Genomic DNA, 22,651 nt, shown 5'->3' with positions numbered 1-22,651 from the left:
CTTAGTGTTATGTTGAGTTCTAGGGCGCAGTGCGAGAATAGGGCTATGGTCAGTATTAGGTTTCGGGGTTTTGTTAGAATTTTGGGAACAATTTATGACTGAATAAAATAAATATAAATTTAAAAAGTTAGGGTTAGGGTTCAGGCTTGGGCTTGCCTTACTGTTATGTTGAGTTCTAGGGAGAAGTCCGAGAATAGCTGTATGGTCAGTTTTAGGTTTCGGGGTTTTCCCTTAACCCTTGCATTTGCCTGAACCCTAACCCTAACTTTTTATTCTTATTTAATTTATTCAGTCATAAATTGTTCCCAAAATTCTAACAAAAACCCAAAACCTAAAACTGACCATATCCCTATGCTCAGACTGAACCTTGGAACTCAACGTAATACTGTCACTAAAGAATCCACTGATCTCAATAGATTAAGCTTTTTTTGATTCTGAACAGCCAAAATTTTGGCCAAAAAGGTAGCCTGTATGAAGTTTTTCAGTGCTTCCAGAAGATGCTTAAAGATGAGAGAAATATCAGGAAACATGGATAAATAATTCCTTCTTTCTGTTTTACAAAATTCAGCAGTGATTTTCATTATCCACAAGCAATGACTTAATATATTGATTATTTTAAATTTAAAAATAGCACTCATGTATTAATATTTGCACTTAGGGAAAATATTAGGATGTACATATAATACTATACAATTAAAAAAAAACTTAATCTGATCCTTGTCAGAGAAGTCAAGCTTTTTTTTCAAGCTATAAACACTATATAACTTTTGGATCATAGCTTAACTTGAAGGCAGAGTATCAATCTGATTTTACATGTAAGAAATTATTCATGCCCATCAGACCTACAGCTGCTTTATGTCCCCTTGATTTCATCTGTAAAGTATTATCTGCCCTTCACCAAAACAAGAAGCTACTTTCAATAATGAAATCAGTTTCCAAATTAAAAATGTATCAAAATACTATAATTATCAGTGGCTAACCAAACCTAAGGAACCCTTAGATTAGAATTGTTTTATCCCAAAATGCTTTGAGAGGCTTGTATTTGCTTGGCCAAACCACAGCAGTGTCAGCTACAATTATTTTTCTCATCTTTGATCCTGATTGTTCATTAAGTTTATAAAAACAAATCGTAATGCACAATTAGATATCTTGCACTAAAAATCATGTTCCCTGTGCTCAGAATATAATTTTCAGTGACTCAATATGAAGGTCAGCATTGCAGTTCCTAATTTTCTCTGGCTCACATAGTCCATCTGAGCCAGAGAAGGACCTCCCTCTTATACTCACCCTCTTCTCTCAAAACTAAGGCTGTTTCTGCATGGGCCAAAAACGGTGCCCTAGGGACGATAAAAACACCGTCCTGGGGTGCTGTTTGCACAGCTGCCGCTGCCACAGCACAGCAGCGCTGTGCTCACCCTCCCAAATGGCGGGAAAATGCTGCTTTCAAAACTCGCTCAATGAGTCTTCCCACCACGCCATGCGAAGGAATATATCAGCCAGTTAACTGAACCACAAAATGTCCTGTCACAGAATCCTCACCAAGAGCAGGCTATATTGCTGTTTATTGCTACCCCAGATTTGCAGAACATCAATATACTTTATGGGATACTATAAGCTGAAGATCAACAAGTAACAGGAATAATATTTGTACTTAATATACGTATAGAAGGAAGAGAAACCTGCAGTGCCGAAAAGGTTAATCCAGACCTCCAAATTGTTGTGATAATTCAGAGTGACACTATATCCTATCCCCCACCCCCACCCCAAATGTTTGAAAAGGTGCCTTAATCACCTCGAAGAGTGGAAGAATTACACAATATATATCCACTAGGATAGGGGTACCCAATCTGCCTCCTTTTGACTTGCAAGTATACAATTTAAAATATTTTTCATATTTAAAGACCACTTCTTTTCTGCTACTTTCAACTAGACAGATAGAACTGAAGAAGGAATAGATAAGCCCTGCCTGTTTATATTTTAAAGAGAGAAAATCCATTTTTATTACAGCCATTTAAACCTAAGAAGAAGAATACAGCCATAGCTACCAATTATTGATGAGAAGTAGCTCAAAGGAAGCCATTTCCTCTTGCTTTCCACTCTGCCAATTTCAGCTGTGACTTCTTAGCACTAAGGGAAGGTATTAACAGGCCTGATTCAACTGTATAAATAAGGAAGAAAACTGCACATTTTGCCTTTCATCTCCAGATTAAGAAGGCCTACAGACTTGCTTGCAAGTTGGGAATTTGAGCCGGCTAATGGGATGAATGGCCTCAAATGACATGCCCACAAATTCCCAATAAAATCTGGCCAAGAAGGCAATATGGCAACCGCATGACTGGCACTAGCCAAAAGGGAAATGAATTTTGCTGCCTCGCTTTTCCACTGCCATCTCACTCCTGCAGCTTAGACACTGTTGGCAGTATGTAAAATGTGGCCTCTCAAATGTCAGGTATTTACTGTCAGTCACACGGGAGATTATGTTTCCAAGGGTGTACAATCTATGCTTCAGGTGTTGCTATATGAAATTTGGGGTGGGGAGATAAGAAGGCAGGGATGTTCTGCTCTCCTTCTGCCTTCTGCCTGGTTTGCTGCATTCACCATCACCTTCTACCAGGGCCAGAGTGAGGGGGAACTGCGCCCAGGGCACACGTATGCCCTGCGCCCCTGAACTGGCACATGCCTGATGCATCGCGCCCCCCCATTCCCTTGGTGCTACGCCACTGCCTTCTACCATCTTCACAGTAGTAGCAGTTAAACCGGATTGGGGAAATACATGGTAGAAGGATGAATTTTAGGAATCCCGACAACTCCCAGTAATCTTGTAGGAAGTGCTTTGGAATTCTGAGTAGCCATTTGAGTGCTAGGGACTAGGTGAGGAAAACCAAGTTGCTCAGCTTATCTGAGACCAATTCTCTAGGTGCAGTTCTTGTTATAAAAGATGGTAAAATGGAACTTTATCTAATTGTATTACTTGAATTGTATTACTTGAAAGGAACGAGAGGCATTTCAGATTATGTTCTCGAGGAGTTCCTGCAAGATTTGTATGAGTTGAGCCCCTCTTTAAAATTTGACTCTTCCAGCATTGCCAAGCTGTGTTTGTTTTGCCCATTTTCTAGATAATCTGTCTGACATACTGTTATCAAATCAAAAATTTGAACTGTCAGGAACAGTTCTTAAAAAATGAAGAAAAGAAATATGCATTACTAGCAAGTGCAGCAATACAAAGAAAAGATTGTGAATCTAGTGCTGACCAGTTATTTTAACAGTTGCTTAAATATTGAGATCTATAGCTCAGGTTTTATGTGCAATGGCTCCAGAATAGGAAACAGTCTTCTCCTCCACTTTTTTGCTCTATTTAACACATCTGGAAATCCATGAAAGGGAATAATCAGCAGCACAAATCTTGGGTTGATAGAAGCTTTGCTAAAGTTCAAGCATACTGATTGTAGAAATATATCTTACCTTGACATGCCTCTGAAGATGCCAACAATAGATGTGAGCAAAACATTAGGAGCTAAAACTTCTAGGCCATTGCCATACAGCCCAGATAGTCCACAACAGCCAGTATTTTTAAAGCCTCTGAATAGCAACAGCTGCCGTAAGTATACAAGCCATCCACAGACCCATCTGCATTTGTATATGCTTCTCCAGATGTTAACAGATTTCTCCAAAGCCCCTAACATGGCTTTTTTCTTTGTCGCTACTATTTATCACTGGGGGAACCACATAACAACGTACCGGTTACTTGCCACAGCCTTCTACAGTGGTATTACATAAGGAGCAAATTCCAGCTGCCTTCCATATCTTCAGGAAACTGGTAGACTACCTTTTCAAAAACACTTGCTCATATGCAACTTGCTAACTTTTTTATCCGGTGCACATCAAGGGCAGGATATCATGGTTGGAAATTTTAAAGGAAAGGCTTGGATCAAAAAGTCTTTACTCTCAACTGTTAATTAATGAGTACTATGCTGTATAGCCAGGGCTAAAGACAAGCGTCTGGGACAATTTCACTACATTAATGAAATGGAATAAAGAACATTATGATGAGAGAAGAAGTTGTGATTTTCTTTAGAAAATATGGTTGGAGGTGAAATTGAAAGATAGGAATTGTGCACCTGTTGTTGTATAGTTTCTAATGCTTTGTTGTGAGCCTGCAGTCCAATTGCTATGAATAGGCTTTCATTATAGTTTTGCCCAAACTGATGCAGTCCTAGTGGGAATTTGGGATTTGGCACAAAAGGGACGTGAAGTTTTTTAATTGATGTGGATGTTTCTGAAAGGCGAGCTCACGTCTGGGGGTAGCTTGGAGGCAAAACTCTTGGCACCTTATCTGTGAGAAATGGTAGTTTTTGAAGCTGGAACAAGCATAGAATGGAACAGTGAGTTGGCTGATGGTGAAGCACCTTCGGGATGCACGGATTCTCCTTACTCTCTGAGGATCTGAGCACAGCAAAGGATCTTCTATCTTGTTGGAGTGTTTGTTTGCCTTTACTTATCCTCGTATTCTTGTAATTAAAGCAAGTATTTCAAATCGACTCAAACCTCCAGTGTACTCTTTCGCTCTCTAGCACTGCCTCTGGACTTCTCACTCCTTGGTGAGTGAGGAATGCGTAAGCTCTGATATATAAAGCTTGGTTTCTTTTAGAATGGCTAATTGCCAGGATTAAAAGAGAGAGGGCTTGAACCTCACCTCCACTTTTAATATTCTTTTAAATCTTAGAAGGCAAGGGTCAGGTGACAGTCTTCTTCTGTATAGAACTGGGCATACCAAAACCCTTCAAAACCAATGGCTTGGATTCCTGCAACTTGGATTCCAGCAGACAAGGAAGCTGGTTTGACCACTGAAGGTGCTGGTCAAACCATTTGTTATGGTAAAACAGAAACTACAGTGCAGAGGGAAACTGGGGTGAGATTGAAAAGGTGGTAGGACCGAATCCAGTGGATTTAGGTTACCTACCACTGTATCGAGCTGAAGCTAATTATACAGTTCTGCTGTCTGTTATTGCAGATGAATTTTATTTCATGGACACAAATTTTCCTCCCTTCAGGGGAGAGCAGTAAATGCTATTGAGGCTACAGTGACTTGAGTTTTAGTTGTAGTGGAATACTGTTGCCAAGTTGCCAACTCAGTGGTGGGATTCAGAAGATTTGCACCATTTCGGCAGAACCGGTTGTTAAAATGGTGCTTGTAAACAATCAGTTGTTAAATTATTTGAATTCCCACCACCGGAACCGGTTGTTAAATTATTTGAATCCTACCACTGTGCCAACTGTTGTTGTAATGCAGTCCAAGGCACGCTCTCGTTCTTTAGATGGTAGGTGCTACAATTAAAGGATTGTTTTTGAGGGTCGCCATGAAAGCATTTAAAAAGTCAGAAGCCTGAAAGTGCTTCATGCTGCTTCCGCGCCCCCTGCAGCAAGACCACTCACTCAAAGCTGCACACTTGCCATTTCCTTGATAGCTGTGCCAGAAGTCAGGCTGTGTGGCCACTCCAGTTAACTGGGTCTCCAGCCTTGACGGGTCATTCAGTCAACACTTCATAATGGTGGCTGAGCACCTTGCAGCCTGCTGCGATATGTCAGTACTGTAGGTTATGCACTCCTCGCTGTGATCCCCTTGCTGTTCTCAGAGGGAATTTTTTTTCACCTAACAGCAACTTTTAAAGAAATGTATGATCAGCCTTTTAAGACCCTTTGACATAACATTAAAAACAACAGGGAGCAGTGATAATAGCATTTCCCCCCAGCCTGAGATATTGACGTGAACTGAAAAAAGTCCTGCTGAGCTAAAGGGAAGTATTTTCAGGTCTTTGAATAACATACGGGAAGTACGATAAAGCTGGATTGTCAAATAAGCACGCCACATGTTCTGAAGCAAGCCTTAAATTACTTCTATACTAAGCTTCAGTGCAACTTGTTGGTGGACTCTTCCAAAGGGAAGTGGTCTAGATTTAAAGCGGAATTTAAACCTGACTCCAAATTTACTGAAAACAATAGAACTAAAATGATTTTAATCCTAGCATTTTTGATACTTGCTAGATCAGACTGAGAGTTTGTAGTTAATCCATTCTGTTTGTACAATAAAGGGCTGACCCTTCACTTTGAAGTGCAAACAGTGTTGCCAAAGGCAGCGAGTAGTTTAAAGTCACTCCTGCAAATTGGAGAATTTATTGCTTTGTTCTGCTTTGCTCTGGACACTACAACATGGATGTGTTTTTCCCAAAGCACCCTTTCCAATCTATACAGATTGACAGAAGGTCAGCCTGTGCCTGAATTGTAATATCTTTTTCTCATATATAGTTGTTTGAGTTTCCATCATTCCAAATTCTGTTTTTGAACTTGCTTATAACAATTGTGGAGTCCAGTCACTGCTCTCCATAGTTGGATACATCTACCCAAAGAAAGCCTAATGCTTAATTTTATTACATTTTATCCCGTTTACTTAATCATGTATCACATTTTTATTCCTTCGAGCAATACGCATTTCTCTTTCATCTCCTTCTTACAATACAGAATACTGAGCAATACAGATACAACTACCCAGTGAGTAGGGGTTTAGCTTAATAAAATGGTATCTAGGACTTACCCTGGGCACCGTACTCACCCAGCTGTGCCCCAGCCCCTGGTGAGTTCAGGATAGGGTACAGTTGAGTGCCAGTAAGCAGGGCTCACCCCACCCCATTTCCACATGGAGATCAGAAGGGGGGCCAGCCAGCTTGCTGTGCCCCCCCTCTGAATGTGGAGGTCGGGAATGGGTCAAGCCAACTGACTCCACTCCTGACCTCACATGGAGATGGGGGGCAGGGCAATCGCCACATAGAGATTGTGGGTGAGGTGAGTGTACGGAACTGCTTGTTTGTTCATCCTCTTCTCATACATTCCCACCACTCCAAGAAACTCTGTCAGGGGGCACAGCAGTTCAGTTGCTGAAGATGAGCTGAAAAGTCTCTCCTACTCTAATCTTCTTCATTAAAGGGTTTGTCAACAGGGACTTTTGCAAACACAATAACAGCTCCACACGCTGTTGTCCAAACAAAGTTCAAAGATTTATTGGCAAACATTCCCACATTAAATCATCAGCTCCCCATGTAATATATCGAATCTTAAACGAGATAGCTAATACAAAATTAACGCTCCAAGTCACGGAAGCGTAGGGAGCAGAAAACAAACAACTCAACCAACTCTCAGTTAAAACACAGCCTCCCCGTCCTTACTTCCCAGCTGTCTTCAAAAACCAATTTCTCCGCTCAAGGACGAGCCGCCCCTTCCATCATTGAAGCCTGATAACCATTTTCAGGTGTGATTAGGCAAAGAGCAAGATTGAAGGAGACAGTTCATTGGGTAAAGTCAACCCTCATACAGTGAGCCCCACTCGCTGGTGTTCAACAGTGCCCCACCCTGAACTCCCTGGAGTTTCAGATGGGTGCAGTTGCAAGGGGGTGCTGCCCTGCTGTGAGGCCCTGGAAAGTGTCCCCCAAGGCTCCAGCCCCCCATGTCCCCTAGCTACACCACTGCCAGTGAGCTCCCTTCCTCTGCTTTATTTCCTCAAAAATAGAGCAGGAACAATCATTGGATAGGAATTTGGAACCATTGCCTCTTTAGCCTTACCAACACTGTCTACCAGCTCTACCTCCATAGCTGTAAACATTTTTTGCTTGTTTTACAGAGGCTGTGGGCCTTTTGTTTGTCAACATTGGATCAAGCAGCTTCTATTCTACTGAAATGAAGAAAAATGTGGTCATTTCTGGCACACATATTCAAAGGCTTAAATTGGGTTACTTGTCATTTGTTGCTTTAAAGCTGCTTTATCCTGCAATTTTCTCTCAGAAAACAGGTACTAAAGTAGTATTTGTGAAACCAGGAGATCTGAAAGTGACCTTGAGGCTAAATTCAACCCTTCCAAGTGTATGCCATCAAAGTGGATAACATAGCAGCTAGTATACAGAATCTGTTTTTGAAAGCTATTAATATTCACGTACACATTTGCCTTCTTTCTTTTAAGTCTTTTCTTCACTGACGATTTCTGTTTTCCTAAGATAGCAAGTATCCTACATTAATTTAAAATAACAAAGCCTAAGATAGGAGCCAATCTCCATCAATATTATTTAATGTACTTAAATGTAGGTTGCAACATAAATAAACACCACCCAGAGCCCTTCGGGGTGGGGGGTGGGGCAGCATATCAAATGTGATAAATAATAAAAAAACACAGGGTAGATGGTATTGGTGCTGCTGTCCAGTGGAAAAAAAATAAGGCCACAGATAAAGACCACAGATAAAAATGGCATCTGAAATATAGTCATGACACAGAAAGCAAAAGGCTTAAAGAAATCTTCCTTCCTGTGAAAGAATTAAATCTGCCATAGAATTTACATAAGGGCAAGGAACCACTGATACTTACCACTGGCAAATGATGAACCAGCTTGCCGCTGCCAAACAACAACACAAAATAATGCCTAAAATGATGGCAACTACAGAGCTTTTGGGAAGCCTTCCCGAATCTGAAACAGTGAAATGTTAGGATTTATTTAAGTAGCAAAAAAAATATCATCAGAATCCTTTTTGGTACTATTACATTCAGGATGAGACTTTGTAAACCAGCAGAGTCACCACAAAATCAGCCTTAAAAGTATTTCCTATGATCAGGATCACATTAGTATTCAGACAGTGCAAGAGCTAACTCTTTTGTATGGAGATTGTTCTGTCTGAAATGGTCTCTTTGCAGCCCGTACCTCTCCCAACTTGTATAGATCATATATAGAGGGTATTTTCAGCTTTGCACACCTCATTTCCCTTATTCTCATTCTCTAGTTGCCTCCCACTACCAACTCTAAATAAAAGAAGTGTTCTTATTCCACTTTCTGGAACACTTTATATATTGTGTCGAATCCAATCAGCTTTTCTGCTGATGAAAAAAGAGAATTGGTTCCATTTGATCACCCCGCAAAAAGCTCTGTTGAAGATTATGGAACTTGCATGTACTGAAGCCATGTGGGTTGAAGGACACAGTTAGAAGGGGCATTAGACAAGATTGAGTGAAAAAGATGATTGGATTCAACCCACTGTTACCATAGCAAGCCCTGCAACATTTTCCATCTTTTTTGGGGGGGCGGGGGGCCATCTCTTTTTTTGTAATGTTATCAAGGATGAGTCTATCGATGACATGTTCACAATCACAATAAAACCTAGATTATCCAGATGGCTTGAATGAGAGATTTAAACACAAGGTATTTATGACATTCCGCCCCCCGCCCCCCCCCACTCTTCTTACATGGAATTCAATATGGTGTACACAGATTCCTGGCCGTTCTTCCATCCAGGTACTGACTAATCCTAGACCTGCTTGGATTCAGCAAGGTTAACCTATCTTATGTCTCCCAACCATTCCCAGTGTGGGATGTAGGTTGAGTTTCATTTATTATAGATCTCTTACTGGAGACTCAAAGCCTGTTTCCACACATTCTAGGATATTGCCTTATCATTTTGTTACATCAGTCACTGGTTATTAAATATTTCTCTATGTGGACAGTCTAGCTGTGAATGATTACTATAGCACTGTAAGAGTGAAATATCTTAAATTGTATGAACACAGCAAAAATTCCCTCCAAAAGCTAAGGAAAGTTGATAATAGATTTGTAGATAACACAGATGCTGTTTCTATTTGCACAGCAGTTGTGAATAACCATTTGGACACAATGTATTAAATATGGGTGCCTTTAATATTCTAAGGGCAAAACAAGATTGCCTAGCACAGGGGTAGGGAACCTGCGGCTCTCCAGATGTTCAGAAACTACAATTCCCATCAGCCCCTACCAGCATGGCCAATTGGCCCTATAGGCCCTAGCATGTTAATGCCTCTGTTGGGAATGGTTAACATTTGACTCAGTCTCGTTCTTTATCCCCTCTAAGAGAGAACTAAATCAATGAATCTCTAGTGTACTGATACAAGAGCTATGAAAATTAGCAGGTTTTGAGTGCATCTCTTATACTCTCTTGTTTGGCATGGAATGAAAAAAGCATCAAAAATGGATAAGGAAATTATAAAGTCTTTATTCAGGCTAAATTGCCATAAATGCTTCCTTAAGGTGTCTTAAATATACTTGAAGGCATTCCCATCTTCTCTTATCTGGCATTAGTGTGAAGTGTGTTTCCATGTGTTTGGAACAGTTATTTCCTGGTTATTTCCTGGTCACAGTTATTTCCTGGGTCTTACACAGATACATAGGCCATCTTGGTCATGCAGGTGACGTCAAGGAATGACTTATGCACCTGCAACAGTAATGTATTAATTGATCTGTCCACATATTTTTAAAATACTCATTGAAATGAATAAGTAGTTGTAGAACAAATTCTGCATAAACGCATTCTTGTCAAAATATCTGTATACCTAGTTAATTTATGGGAGGTGGGTGGATCCCAAAATATAATTTGTTTTTAAAGAGGAGGGTTAATGCCAAGGCAGAGAGTCTGAGGAACAAAATTAACTTGCCATTATGGGTTGATTAATTTGTTAGGCACATTAGACAACTTCAAACGAAATGAGGAATAATTAAAAACAAGCCATCTTTAATGGAAAAGTCACTATGTTGCCTTAAATGAAGGGCAAAGGAAACAAAACATAAGGAATAGGTAACAACTGCATGCTATGCCTTGCTGAAAGAAATCCACATAATTCTTTTTGTGAGCAGACGTCTCTGTCCTGCTAATGTCTTCAAAAAGCTTTGCAAATTTGACTTCACTTTCAGTTTTTGGCTGTCAGACCTCTCATTTTGTTTGAATTGGGAAATAGAGTCCACAGAAAGGAGTATGGATTAAAGAATTCTCCCTAGACTGACAGGACCCAAACAAAATTAAACTGTATTCTTCAATCAGAAAGTTCAGGTAAAGTTTCTGAATGGTCAAAAAGTGTTTCTTAAGAGTAGGAGCCCCATACAAAGGGGGTGGGGGAAAGGGCTAGTGGCAGCGCTTCCTCACACTAGCACATTTGCCCTCCATGGAGCACTTTCCCCAACGGAGGGCCAGACATGCCAGCAGTCGGCTGCTCCACAGTACTGCCACCACAGCACCTGGAAGTTCAAGGGGGATAGGCCAGGACATTCCTTGGGCAGAGCAACTTTATTCGGCTCCCTACCGGGATTGAGGGCTGGTAGTGTGGCACAATGGCCCTCAGACTTATGCCTGCCTTTTGGCAGGGTACATCCATTTGACCCTATGAGGCTTTTCGGTGTTGGGGATGTCCAGAGCTTTTGGATGGGGCTGTTAGAAATGTAAGCACTGGGCTCTAACTGAGAAGACCTGGGCTCAAAACCTCCCTCAGCTTGCTATGCGGCCTTAGCCAAATCTTGTATCTTGTTTCTCTGTATCCTGTGCCTCCGTATCCTCTGTCTCTTGTATCCTGTGTCTCTGTGCAGCTAAGTCTGAAGCCTTCGTACAGCTTGAGAAGAATTCCTCCTATGAAGAGGGTTTTCCTCTGATGGAAAAACTTTTTGCAGTTGACAAAGGTGTCAAACTTGCTTGAGGAAAGTTTTTTAGGAAACAATCCAGTCTGGGGATATTTTTGTGAGAATATTATGGAAGGATCTCCTGTGAGATGCCCTGGGAGGAAGGGTGTAATACAAATGTGATAAATAATAATTTAAGATGACTTTAATGGCAAAGCCCAAGCATCAAGTGAATTGAGGTTATATAAATGCACAAAGCAGTTATCATCACTAGGTTCTCTCAGACGTTTTAAAAGCACTTTCAGTTGGAAGATTGAAGTCGGTGGAATAAAGAGATGCATGTTAATCATTTTTCAATTGCTCTCCAATGGGGCAACACCAACATTCTAATCATTTCTCAATTCTGAATGCTGCCTTCAGATAATAAGCAAATTGCAAGCAGCTCAAGAGACAAGCTGTAATTATCTGATCCAAATTTCCTTCAAACTTCTTCAATATGAAATTTTATGATACTGTATACCACCTGAGATTATACATTTACTTGAAACTAAAAGCTAACGCTCTTGAGTGTCCCTCTTTTTGGTACCAACCTGTACAACTAGAGACCTAGCAAGCCAAACACAGCCTACCCAACGTTTTGACAGCCCATTTGCACTCAATGAATTTCTGATCTTATTCTACCTCCCTGTCTGAAATTGAAGAAATGGGTGACGGAGAGTCAGGCCATAATAGACAGCAGGTGGGCTGTGTTCAGCTTGAACTATAGATTGTGCTGACATATTCCATTGGCCACCTTTTCTTTCTTTGTTTATGACGGCAATTTCTTTTCATGGGAAATAGCACCTATCTCATTTTGTTATGGTCAGAGTCTGCAGTATCACACACTACTTCACTGAGGGTTTAATGGGTCCTCTTGTACAGAGGGACACAGTCTGCCTTCCTTGCTAGGCAGGGTGGCAATATTTCTTGTTGGTGTCTTCAAATGAATGAACAAATAATTTATGACTTCAATAGTCAACAGGAACTTTGAGAACCCTTTTGCTAAGCCAAAGTGTACATATGTCTTAATTTTTTATGAATTGTTAAGTGTCATAGATGTGAGAATCAAATAAGAACAGCTATTTTAAACTTCGGGATCTTTCACCCACAAGCAGTGAAGTTCAGAAGTTCTACCCACTTATTTCCTAAAATAGGCAGGTTCCTTAAGTTATTCTGACTCCTCTTCAAGTGCACTACCAGCATTTCAATTGTAGTCTTTGATCTTGAGACTCCTGTCTGCTGTTGGATCCTGTGACTAGCTTCTACCAAGACTTCCTCTAATGAAGCCTTTCTCCATTGGAAAAAAAGTTCTTTCTTCTTTGGAGAGAAATCTTTCTTTGTCAAATGTAGACATAGAAGAAGGGGGTTGTAAGATTCTACCCTGTAAAGATGTCATAAGACCCAACTCATAGTAGCTAAAGGGGAATTTCATTCTGGATCACTTCAGCATGATAAGAATAATAGTTCTCTTCAGTAACTCACCAGGAAGCAGAAGAACACTTGGGCTGACGCAGGTAGGTAGATGGAGTTTGAAGGACTTTTTTACTGAGGGCATCAATAGTCACTGATTTCTACTTACAAAGCAGAAATGCTCCCAGAAATGTTTAATTCTTCAAGTGGAAGTTGTTTAATTGTAGACAAACAAGCTATGTATCATAAAAGTCTTAGACATGGTATGAATAAGTGCTCTATTGCTTTTACCTTGGCTGTGCCCTATTTGCATGGAACGAAATACACAGTGTTTTCAGAGGCTCCTTCTGCACATGCAGAATAATGCACATTCAATCCACTTTCACAATTGTTTGAAAATGGATTTTCCTATTCCGCACAGTAAAGTCCAGCTTCAAAGTGGACTGAAAGTGCACTATTCTGTGTGTGCAGAAGGGGCCACAGGAAGCAGCACCCACGGACACAGTTTTAACAGCAGCCTTATAGCAGGAATGGCAACTCTGCTGTGTTAATCACAGATACCCTTTTTTAAGTAGGTGGCTTAGAACTGTTGGGCCCTAAAAGAGTGGTATTTTTGAGTAAACAAGAATAAATTACTGTTGACTGATTGAAAGAAGTAAGACTGAGGCATTTAATCAAACAAAGACTGAATCAAACAAAGACTGAGGCATTTAATCAAACAAAGGAACACTCACGGCATGTAAAGGAATACAAATGAATCCCATATCCAGAATTTGGGAGATTTTATTAGCAGCCTAGACCTTTGCTTCCCACTTGCAACTTTATGATACCAAAAGCCTGACCATTAGGATTCCTGCATCTACTGTTCACCAAAGCATCCTGGAGCTGTACCTTACCTTCATTGCAATGTCTGGAGCACAAAATAATCCATCCAATAAGAAGTACTAGTAAGATGTTATAGATAGAGATGTTGGTACTGTATTGGGGAGATCTGCCTCCAAATCTCCTTTAAGTCACCAAACATATTTTGAAGCCTTTAAACAGTCATTGCCTGTTGCCCGAGCTTGGGTTGTTTTGTTCTCTATGGCTGTTTCAATCTTTAAAAAAAACAGTCATGGCCACTTTCTATTTATTATCACTATACAACATTTATCTTGGAAGACAATAGGGTAAGTTGCAAACATATGACTGCAGAAACGTTTGCGAATGATAGTTTAATATAGTGGTGGGATCCAAAAATGTTAATAACAGGTTCCCATGGTGGTGGGATTCAAACTGTGGCGTAGCGCCAATGGGGCTTGGCGGGGCATGATGGGGCATGGCCGGACATTCTGGGGCGGGGCATTTCTGGGCGGGGCTGTGGCAAGGACGCAGCCGCTCTGCCGGTCCTTGGGCGGGAAACGAATGCATGCAGGCGCAGGCTGCCACGCACGCCGGTGCACCTCCTGCTAGACTGCTTCAAGTTCTGCGCGCTACTGCTGAGGAGCGGAGGGGCGTAACTAAGGCAAAAATCACGTGGCAAAATCACCAATTAGTAACCCCCTCTCGGCACACACAAATAATTAGTAACCTACTCTCGGGAACCTGTGAGAACCTGCTGGATCCCACCTCTGGTTTAATATTATATGGTTTTAATTTACAATGCAATATAGTCATCTTACCAGTACATGCTAGTCCATCTTCAGTCAGTTCATAAGGATCTGTACAGAAACACTGGAAACTGCCTTTGGTGTTCACACATCTGGCAGAGGTGTGGCAAGGAGGATTGGTTTTGTTTTCACATTCATTGATATCTATATTAGGAAAGTTAGAAGTATATTCTTACAAGCCTGTGCTTAGATTACAAGCGTAATTGATAGTAGGGATCAAAATTTACACTTGCACCATGTCTCAAAGCATATTGGTGTGCAGGGTTTTGGCAACTAAGCTTGAGGTTGGGGTAAACCAGTGGTGGGATTCAGCAGGTTCGCACCACTTCGGAAGAACCGGTTGTTAAAATGGTGCTTGTAAACAACCAGTTGTTAAATTATCTGAATCCCACTACCGGAACCGGTTGTTAAATTATTTGAATCAAACCACTGGAATAAACCATGTAACAAATAGTCACTAAAAGTGGATGTTTAAACACAATTTTGAGACGAACCACTTCTGAAGATCACTAGTCCTCCAATGGTCACAGCCTATCCTCTAAACCTGTGGTGGCGAACCTACAGCACTACAGATGTTCATAGACTACAACTCCCATCAGCCCCTGCTAGCATGGCCAATTGGCCATGTTGGCAGGGGCTGATGGGAGTTGTAGTCTATGAACATCTGGAGTGCCGTAGGTTCGCCACCACTGCTCTAAACCTATATCATCAAACATATAGTACATTGGCAGTTTGTGGCAGATCGAGGTACTTTTTGACATCATAGACTGTGCTAAATAGCAAAGTGGCACAGAGTGATAAGCTGCAGTACTTCAATCAAAGCTCTGTTTATGATCTGAGTTGGTTTCAGATAGTTGGCTCAAAGTTCACTTAGTCTTCCATCTTTCTAAGGTTGAAAAAATGTGTACCCAGCTTGCTGGGGATAAAATGTACCAGTAGATGACTGGGGAAGACAAGGGCAAACAACCCATACACATCGTTTGCCTAGTAAACCTTGTCATGACCTAGTGCTTGCACAGGGAACTTCTTTTACCATTACCTTATCTTCTGCCATTATGTACTACCTCCCCACACCTCGACCCAGAATAATTGTTTTTCTCAGTGTAGGTATTAGAGTGGGTTTTTGTTCCTTTCTCTCTGCATTCAAAAGCATCTATGGCTAATTACAGGTTGTCTATTAGGGAAGGATAGGAGAAAGGAAGTACTTACTACACTTGGTGGACCCAGCATTAAAGGGAAGGGAAGGGGGCAGCAACCCTCTTCAACCCATACTGCACCCAGGAAGCACAGAGTCAGACAACCTTGTTGGAATAAAATTTGGTAACTTCTTTATTGATTACAGCAGTTCTAAGAGCCTTGGCCCAGCGGTGGAGCAAGGGGAAACTGCGCCTGGGGTACATGTGCGCCCAGTGCCCCTGCCGCAGCACTGGCCACATTGCCCTAGAATGGCCCCTCCATGCCCAGGCCATGCCTCCTCCATGGCTCTGGCCGGAGCGTCACACCACCCTGTCTGTTGGCATGATGCCACTGTATCTGACCTGGGGGTTCCATCTTCAGCACTATATCTTCTTTTCATTTTCAACTGTCTCATCATAAGGTTTTCAAGGTAAGGGTTGATCATAAGTGGTTTATTATTGCTTTCTTCTGCACAATACTAACCATGGTTAGCTGAAGTGCCACTGCCATAATCTATGAAATATCTTCCATCAATGTTACCTTCCACTACCGTTGCTGTGCAGTAGTTACCATTCATGATTGATCTGCCCCCATCAGATCTAGAATGCTATTGGGTTTTTTCTGCTGATTGGGTTTTTTCTGCTGATGTGGCCACTGATTTCTGAAGGGGGTGGATGCTTGGTGTGTAGTGGTTAAGAGCAGGTGGGTTCTAATCTGGAGAACCAGATTTGATTCCCTAATCCTTCACCTGAGTGGCAGAGGCTTATCTGGTGAACCAGAAGTGTTTCTGCCAGCGGTGTAGTGCCAAGGGGATGGGGGTACCCGACACACTGGGCGGGGCCATGGCAGGGGCGCAGGGCACACACGTACCCCAGGCACAGTTCCCCCTCGCTCCGCCCCTGGTTTCCATACTCCTACATTCCTGCTGGGTGTCCTTGGGCTAGTCACAGTCCTTCGGAACTCTCTCAGTCCCACCTACCTCACAAGGTGTCTGTCGTGGAAATAGGAAGGGAAAGGAGTTTGTAAGCCACCTTGAGTCTCCTTACAGGACAGAAAGGTGGTATATAAACAGTGGTGGGATTCAAATAATTTAACAACTGGTTCCGGTGGTGGGATTCAAACAATTTAACAACTGGTTGTTTACAAGCACCATTTTAACAACCGGTTCTTCCGAAGTGGTGCGAACTTGCTGAATCCCACTACTGGATATAAATCCAAACTCTTCTTCTCTTCTTCTTAGTCTGGTGTCTCAGCTTTGACCATTCCACTTTCAGTGGTCTGCCAGGGGTTTTGCATCTTGACTGAGTCTAGGTGCCTTACAGTATTGCTCTTGGTTTCACTGATGCACAGAACCAACCCAACCATGTGTGTGTCCAAGAGGGGGAAATATTTAGAGAATAATAATTATTGACTTTTCTGTAATTTGGCAGGTCCTTCTTCCAGACCCCAGACTGAGTTATAACTCTTTTTTTGGTCTCCCAGTTGTGAATGCGAGGTAGCCAAACAAAAAATCTATCTGGGGGGAAAAAATCTCTGGATAGAGATCTCTTCTCTCTATATATGTGTTTGTTTATATGAGTACATGAATATATATAAGAATGCAAGAATTGTTTTTAAAAAGTAGTGGCAGAAGGAGAATGCCTCCCCACTCCCCACCCCCAAGCACATACAAGAGGTATTCATACGATTGCACTTGTATATTCTTTCTCAAGTTCACAAGGCAAAGACCTGGTACTGTATTTGGGGATCTCGGCTGAGTCCTATTGAGGCCTGTGCTGATTAAATTCTGCCCACTTTTTGATTCCCCTGATGTCACACACAGATCTTCCAGGAGCTTAAGCTTCCTTCAGTGCTTCCCTTTGATCTATACTCTTCTTTTTAAAAGAACAAAAATGAGCTTTGCTAGGAAGGCTGCCCAAATTTTGCTATGCTTTAGTTGCATTCAGGGAGACTTCGTACATTCTCTTGATTTACTAATGGATATAGGGAATAAAGTACTAGTTTGTAGAGATGAACAAGGGACCAACTTTACCCCTAGCGCTACTATGGTCTCATATCTAATCTTTCATCAATTGTGTGGTAACTGTAAACTTGTAATGGGAAAAAAAGGAATTATGGAAGGGAGTATGAGCTGTGCAGTAGAGAAAAGTTTGTATGCTGTATACAAAAACTAAAATGCACTCTTCCTAGCTTTAAAGTAGACCTCCCTCAGAATTAAAAAATATATATTCTTCAATAGCTGGGCCATTTGTTCAGGGGGGAAAATAGCATTCTAGGGCCCCTTCCGCACACGCAAAATAATGCATTTTCAAACCACTTTCACAACTGTTTGCAAGTGGATTTAGCCATTCAGCTTCAAAGAGCACTGAAAACAGTTTGAAAGTGCATTATTCTGCATGTGCGGAATGAGCCTAGGTCTGAAAGTCTGAGAACCAGCATGGCACAGTGGTTAAGAACGGCAGACTCAAATAAGAGAACTAGATACATTTCTGCACTCGTCTGCATGAAGCCTGCTGGTTGACCTTAGGCTAGTCATGGTTCTCTCATAACTCTCTAAGCCTTGTTCCCAGCAATCTAGAAAGTGCAACAGTAAAAATGAATGTGGATTAAAAAAATAGAAGTGTCTGGGAACTTTAAAAATGTACAGCCCTCTATTCAGTGACGAAAAGTGAGTGACCCCAGATTTCAACTGTATCATGTAAATTTCTGCTATATACATGTTACAGGAAACAAAGGTTAGTTTTTACTTCCCCGACAAGAGAAAGAGGACATTAAGAAAAAAGTTATGCAAATAAAATTTAAAAGAATAATTTGTGAGGTGGAAATGAAATCAAGGCTCTCATTGTTCAGACCAGCTGGGATCCCTTTCATATTACAAAATCCCAAAGTATAAAAAGTCAAGCGGAACACAAAGAAGAATTAATAGACTGTGCCCAGATCATAGATCCATAAACGCAGCACCGGAACTGGAAATATCTATTCAGGATCTATACAATTTTCTTTTTAATGGCATCATAAAATTCCCAATTAATTCCAGTTTGGAGACGAATGGAATCGGAAGGTGAAACTAGATGAGACATTGGAGGTTTGTGATGAGTTCTCATAGACGTCTTTAATTTTCTTTTAAGGCATCTGTATGTATACATGTATTTGATTTGGATTTGGAGAGCAGCAGTAAGATAGGAGGATGCTTAAACCCATTCCACTGCAACAAATCAGGCCTTCCAGCTAATATTAGACCTGACAGGAGGAAAGGGACATACAAGCTGTTGTGTCATCCTACCAGGGGTTAATAACAGTCAGTGTTCGGAGGAGAAAGTCTGTCTGAGAAATGAGACAAAGGAGAAAGAGTTAATCCTCCCAACCCCCCCTCCTTTGCAGTGCTATGGTCCCAATCCAAATCCTACTGATTAATTTCAAGAAAAATAAAAGACGTATGGAGATCTGATTGAATGTTTCCCATGTGTTACTGCCCCCTTAGCAGAGGTGGGATCCAGCAGGTTCTCATCAGTTCCGAAGAGTGGGTTACTAATTATTTGTGTGTGCCAAGAGGGGGTTACTAATTGGGTCCGCTTTTCTGTCTCCACGCCCTCGCTTCCCCCTCTCTTCTTCTTTCTCATAGCCCGGACCTTGCTGGCTAGTAAGAGGAGGGACCCTTTAACTACTGTTGGGTCCAGGGGACTCTTTACTTGCTTGGTAGGCTATTTATTTTGGCACTCTGTCTTTTCATTTTATGATAAATTGTGACTTACCATGATGCTTGGCCACTTTAAAGCTCTGTATTCCTGTATGTGAGAATGTTATGCTAATCTGTGTCTCTAATCCTGGATTAATTAATGTGAAATATTTGCAGAATATACAGTATGGATTGTGAATTCTAGTTCACAATGGATGATGTTCTGGTTCATTTTTTACTTTAAACAGAAGAAGAAGAAGAGTTTGGGTTTATATCCCCCCTTTCTCTCCTGCAGGAGACTCAAAGGGGCTTACAATCTCCTTGCCCTACCCTCCTCACAACAAACACCCTGTGAGGTGGGTGGGGCTGAAATCTGTGACTAGCCCAAGGTCACCCAGGAATAAAAAGGGAGTGTTAATGACTGATTTTAGGTATTTATGGAGCAGCAGTGGCGTAGGAGGTTAAGAGCTCGTGTATCTAATCTGGAGGAACCGGGTTTGATTCCCAGCTCTGCCGCCTGAGCTGTGGAGGCTTATCTGGGGAATTCAGATTAGCCTGTGCACTCCCACACACACCAGCTGGGTGACCTTGGGCTAGTCACAGCTTCTCGGAGCTCTCTCAGCCCCACCCACCTCACAGGGTGTCTGTTGTGAGGGGGGAAGGGCAAAGAGATTGTCAGCCCCTTTGAGTCTCCTGCAGGAGAGAAAGGGGGGATATAAATCCAAACTCTTCTTCTTCTAAAGGATTACAAAGCATTTTGTATAAGTGAAAGGTTAAAGGTACTAACTACTAATGCTTACTCAATTTTTTAAAAAGTCATGACCTGTGTATCCTGGCAGTAGCCTTGATATCTAGCTCTTGAATATGCCTATGCAGTAGCAATGGTCCATCGGATCCATGTTTTAATGAATTTAATCTAAAGTGAAAATTATTTTGAGTATTGAATGTATTAGCCCTTCAGAATATAGTTAACAAACAGGGGTGATGGTGAATCTTCACTAAACTGTAGTGACCACTCATGATTTCACAGTTGGCATCAAGTCCTGTTGTTTCCTATGTGGCTGATTAGCAAAGGTAGAAAACGGGGATAATTCTCCCTGTTGGGCTGTTTTAAAAACATGTTTTAGAAATATGGTAAAGTTCCTTGTTTAAAGAAAGTATCCTTCTTTTGATTTCTAGAAACAAAATTAAGTATTTGAAAGTATTAAGTATTTGACAGGCAGTCAATTAGAGGAGAAGTAGTTGTTTCTGTTGGCAGTAGACGATAGGACTTGCTATAATGAATTTAAATTATGGACAGAAAGATACCAGCTGGAATTAGGAACTTTTTTTAACAGTAAGAGTTTTTTACAGTAACAGAGAAATTATTAATGCCCCACCCACGGAATGGCCGGCCATGCCCCCGTCATGCCCCATCCAGCCCCATTGGCGCTACGCCACTGTTTGAATCCCACCACCATGGGAACCTGTTACTAAAATTTTTGGATTTCACCACTGCCCCTGAGGCTAGATAACTGGAAGTAGAAAAAGGCCCACCTAAAACAATTTCTTATCAGTAGAATGAGCAGTGACCTCTTCAGAAACTGATGGGATTCAATCTTGACAGTCATATTGAATCCAAATTTACAGAACACTGAACAGGTGCCTAAAAGTGAATCATTTTATATGACAATGCTGTTCTTTCTCTCTTCCAAAATCAAACTTTAAGTACCTTGACAGACTGGTAGATCCATATTCCACCTCTTCTTTGTGCAAGATAATTGTGCTTCTCCTTGTAGTTTGTATCCTTGATAACATGAGTAGGTCACCTTGGATATTCCTGCCTCTGTGCAGTGTACAAATTCACCATTCTCTACTCTTTTTGGTAGACCACAAGTAAACTCTAGAAATTAAACAAGAATATAACTATATTCTTAAAGTAGTAACATTGAAAATGACTATTATACCTTGCACACCTTTACTAAGTGGTCTCTCTCTGTTGCAGGAATGGGTATTCTAATATGCAAATAATGTTATCTAATATGCAAAAGAATGTTATCATTCATTGTAAAGAGGGTTCAGTTCCATGCATAACTAGTAAATGGGGAACTTGTCAGATCTCAGAAGCTAAGCAGGATCAACCCTGACAAGTGTTTGGATGGGAGGCCTCCAAGGGGTACCAGAGTTGTGACGTGGAGGTAGGCAATGGCAAACCACCTCTGAACATCTCTAGTCTAGAAAACCCCACCATAGGCCACCATAAGTCAGCTGTGACTTGATGGCAAAAAAAAAAAAAGCTATTTGTGTCCATGAATAAAGAGCATCGAAGCAGGGCACATTATATACACACATACACAAATAGACTTCTTTGAGGTTAACTACACATCTTATTTATTCCAGCTCCAATATACATGCTTTTAACTATCTTGGATCCATGCTTTGGTTGAAACCAAATGCTTTCAAGGTTTCAAGAATGATGCTGCACTGTCAAAGGATTTTTCTACATCTGAAGATATTGGTTCTGATAAATTGTTCTATTTTGCATATTAGTTGTTTTACTAGCATCTTCCAAATAGCTGTAAATCAAAAAGTTTATACTTAGATAACCAAAACAGAAGTATTTTGTAGCTGGTAGTTAACACTGGAACTTATTTAATTTCACTATATTTCATTTTACCTTTAAAACAACTCAACTTTACTTAAATTTTCTGTTTAGCAGTGAAAACACCATCATGTTAAACTATTGAATTTATAATACTGACATAATATTGATAGTGAGCCTTGACTGTGCATGTTATGGCATACAGATTCTCAAGTGTCAGGCATAAACATCACCTATTCCATGTTGAATATAATACTCAGTCTCACTGATGTGAGTACATTTAGGGAGTACCTATATGATTCAAAGTATGGGTTTTACTACATCCAAGTGACCCACAATGCAAGTTTAAGCAGAGTTACACCCTCTAAAGTCAATGAGAAAGACCTATATCCAAAACCATGGATATATCCTATATATACATATCCAAACTATATCCAAAACCACTGTAAGTCAGAGTAGATACTGTCATCTATAGACAAAGGGTCTGATGCCATAGGGTAGCTTCATCATATGTTTAAAGGACGAGTCCCTGGTGAAAGAGCAAGGTAAATTTCAGTTTAGGATTATTATAATTAAGAATACGTGCTCGGTTTTAAGCTGCTCCTGTTTCATACATATCCATGGGACTAAATGCATTGGTTTGAACAGTTGACATAGAAATCCTTAGGACAGTGAT

At 41.0% G+C, this 22,651-nt stretch overlaps 1 protein-coding gene across 4 annotated transcripts in view; it reads right to left on the bottom strand.

Moving 5' to 3' along the window:
• TPO (thyroid peroxidase) overlaps positions 1 to 22,651 on the bottom strand; it is a 105,328-nt gene that overhangs the window by 13,171 nt on the left and 69,506 nt on the right. For 3 of the 4 annotated variants that reach the window (XM_048508657.1, XM_048508642.1, XM_048508655.1), the window contains 3 exons: positions 21,106 to 21,276; positions 14,555 to 14,686; positions 8,405 to 8,504 (listed from right to left, as the gene is read on the bottom strand). In XM_048508657.1, coding sequence (XP_048364614.1) covers positions 8,405 to 8,504; positions 14,555 to 14,686; positions 21,106 to 21,276 — 403 coding nt within the window. The remainder of the gene's footprint in view (positions 1 to 8,404; positions 8,505 to 14,554; positions 14,687 to 21,105; positions 21,277 to 22,651) is intronic. The other variant, XM_048508650.1, reaches the window with a different exon arrangement.

This window comes from Sphaerodactylus townsendi, linkage group LG01 (genome assembly GCF_021028975.2).
Source record: "Sphaerodactylus townsendi isolate TG3544 linkage group LG01, MPM_Stown_v2.3, whole genome shotgun sequence".
In the NCBI taxonomy this organism is placed as follows: Eukaryota; Metazoa; Chordata; class Lepidosauria; order Squamata; family Sphaerodactylidae; genus Sphaerodactylus; species Sphaerodactylus townsendi.
The sequence above is the reverse complement of the archived record's forward strand: the minus strand, read 5'-3'. Positions and strand labels throughout refer to the sequence as shown.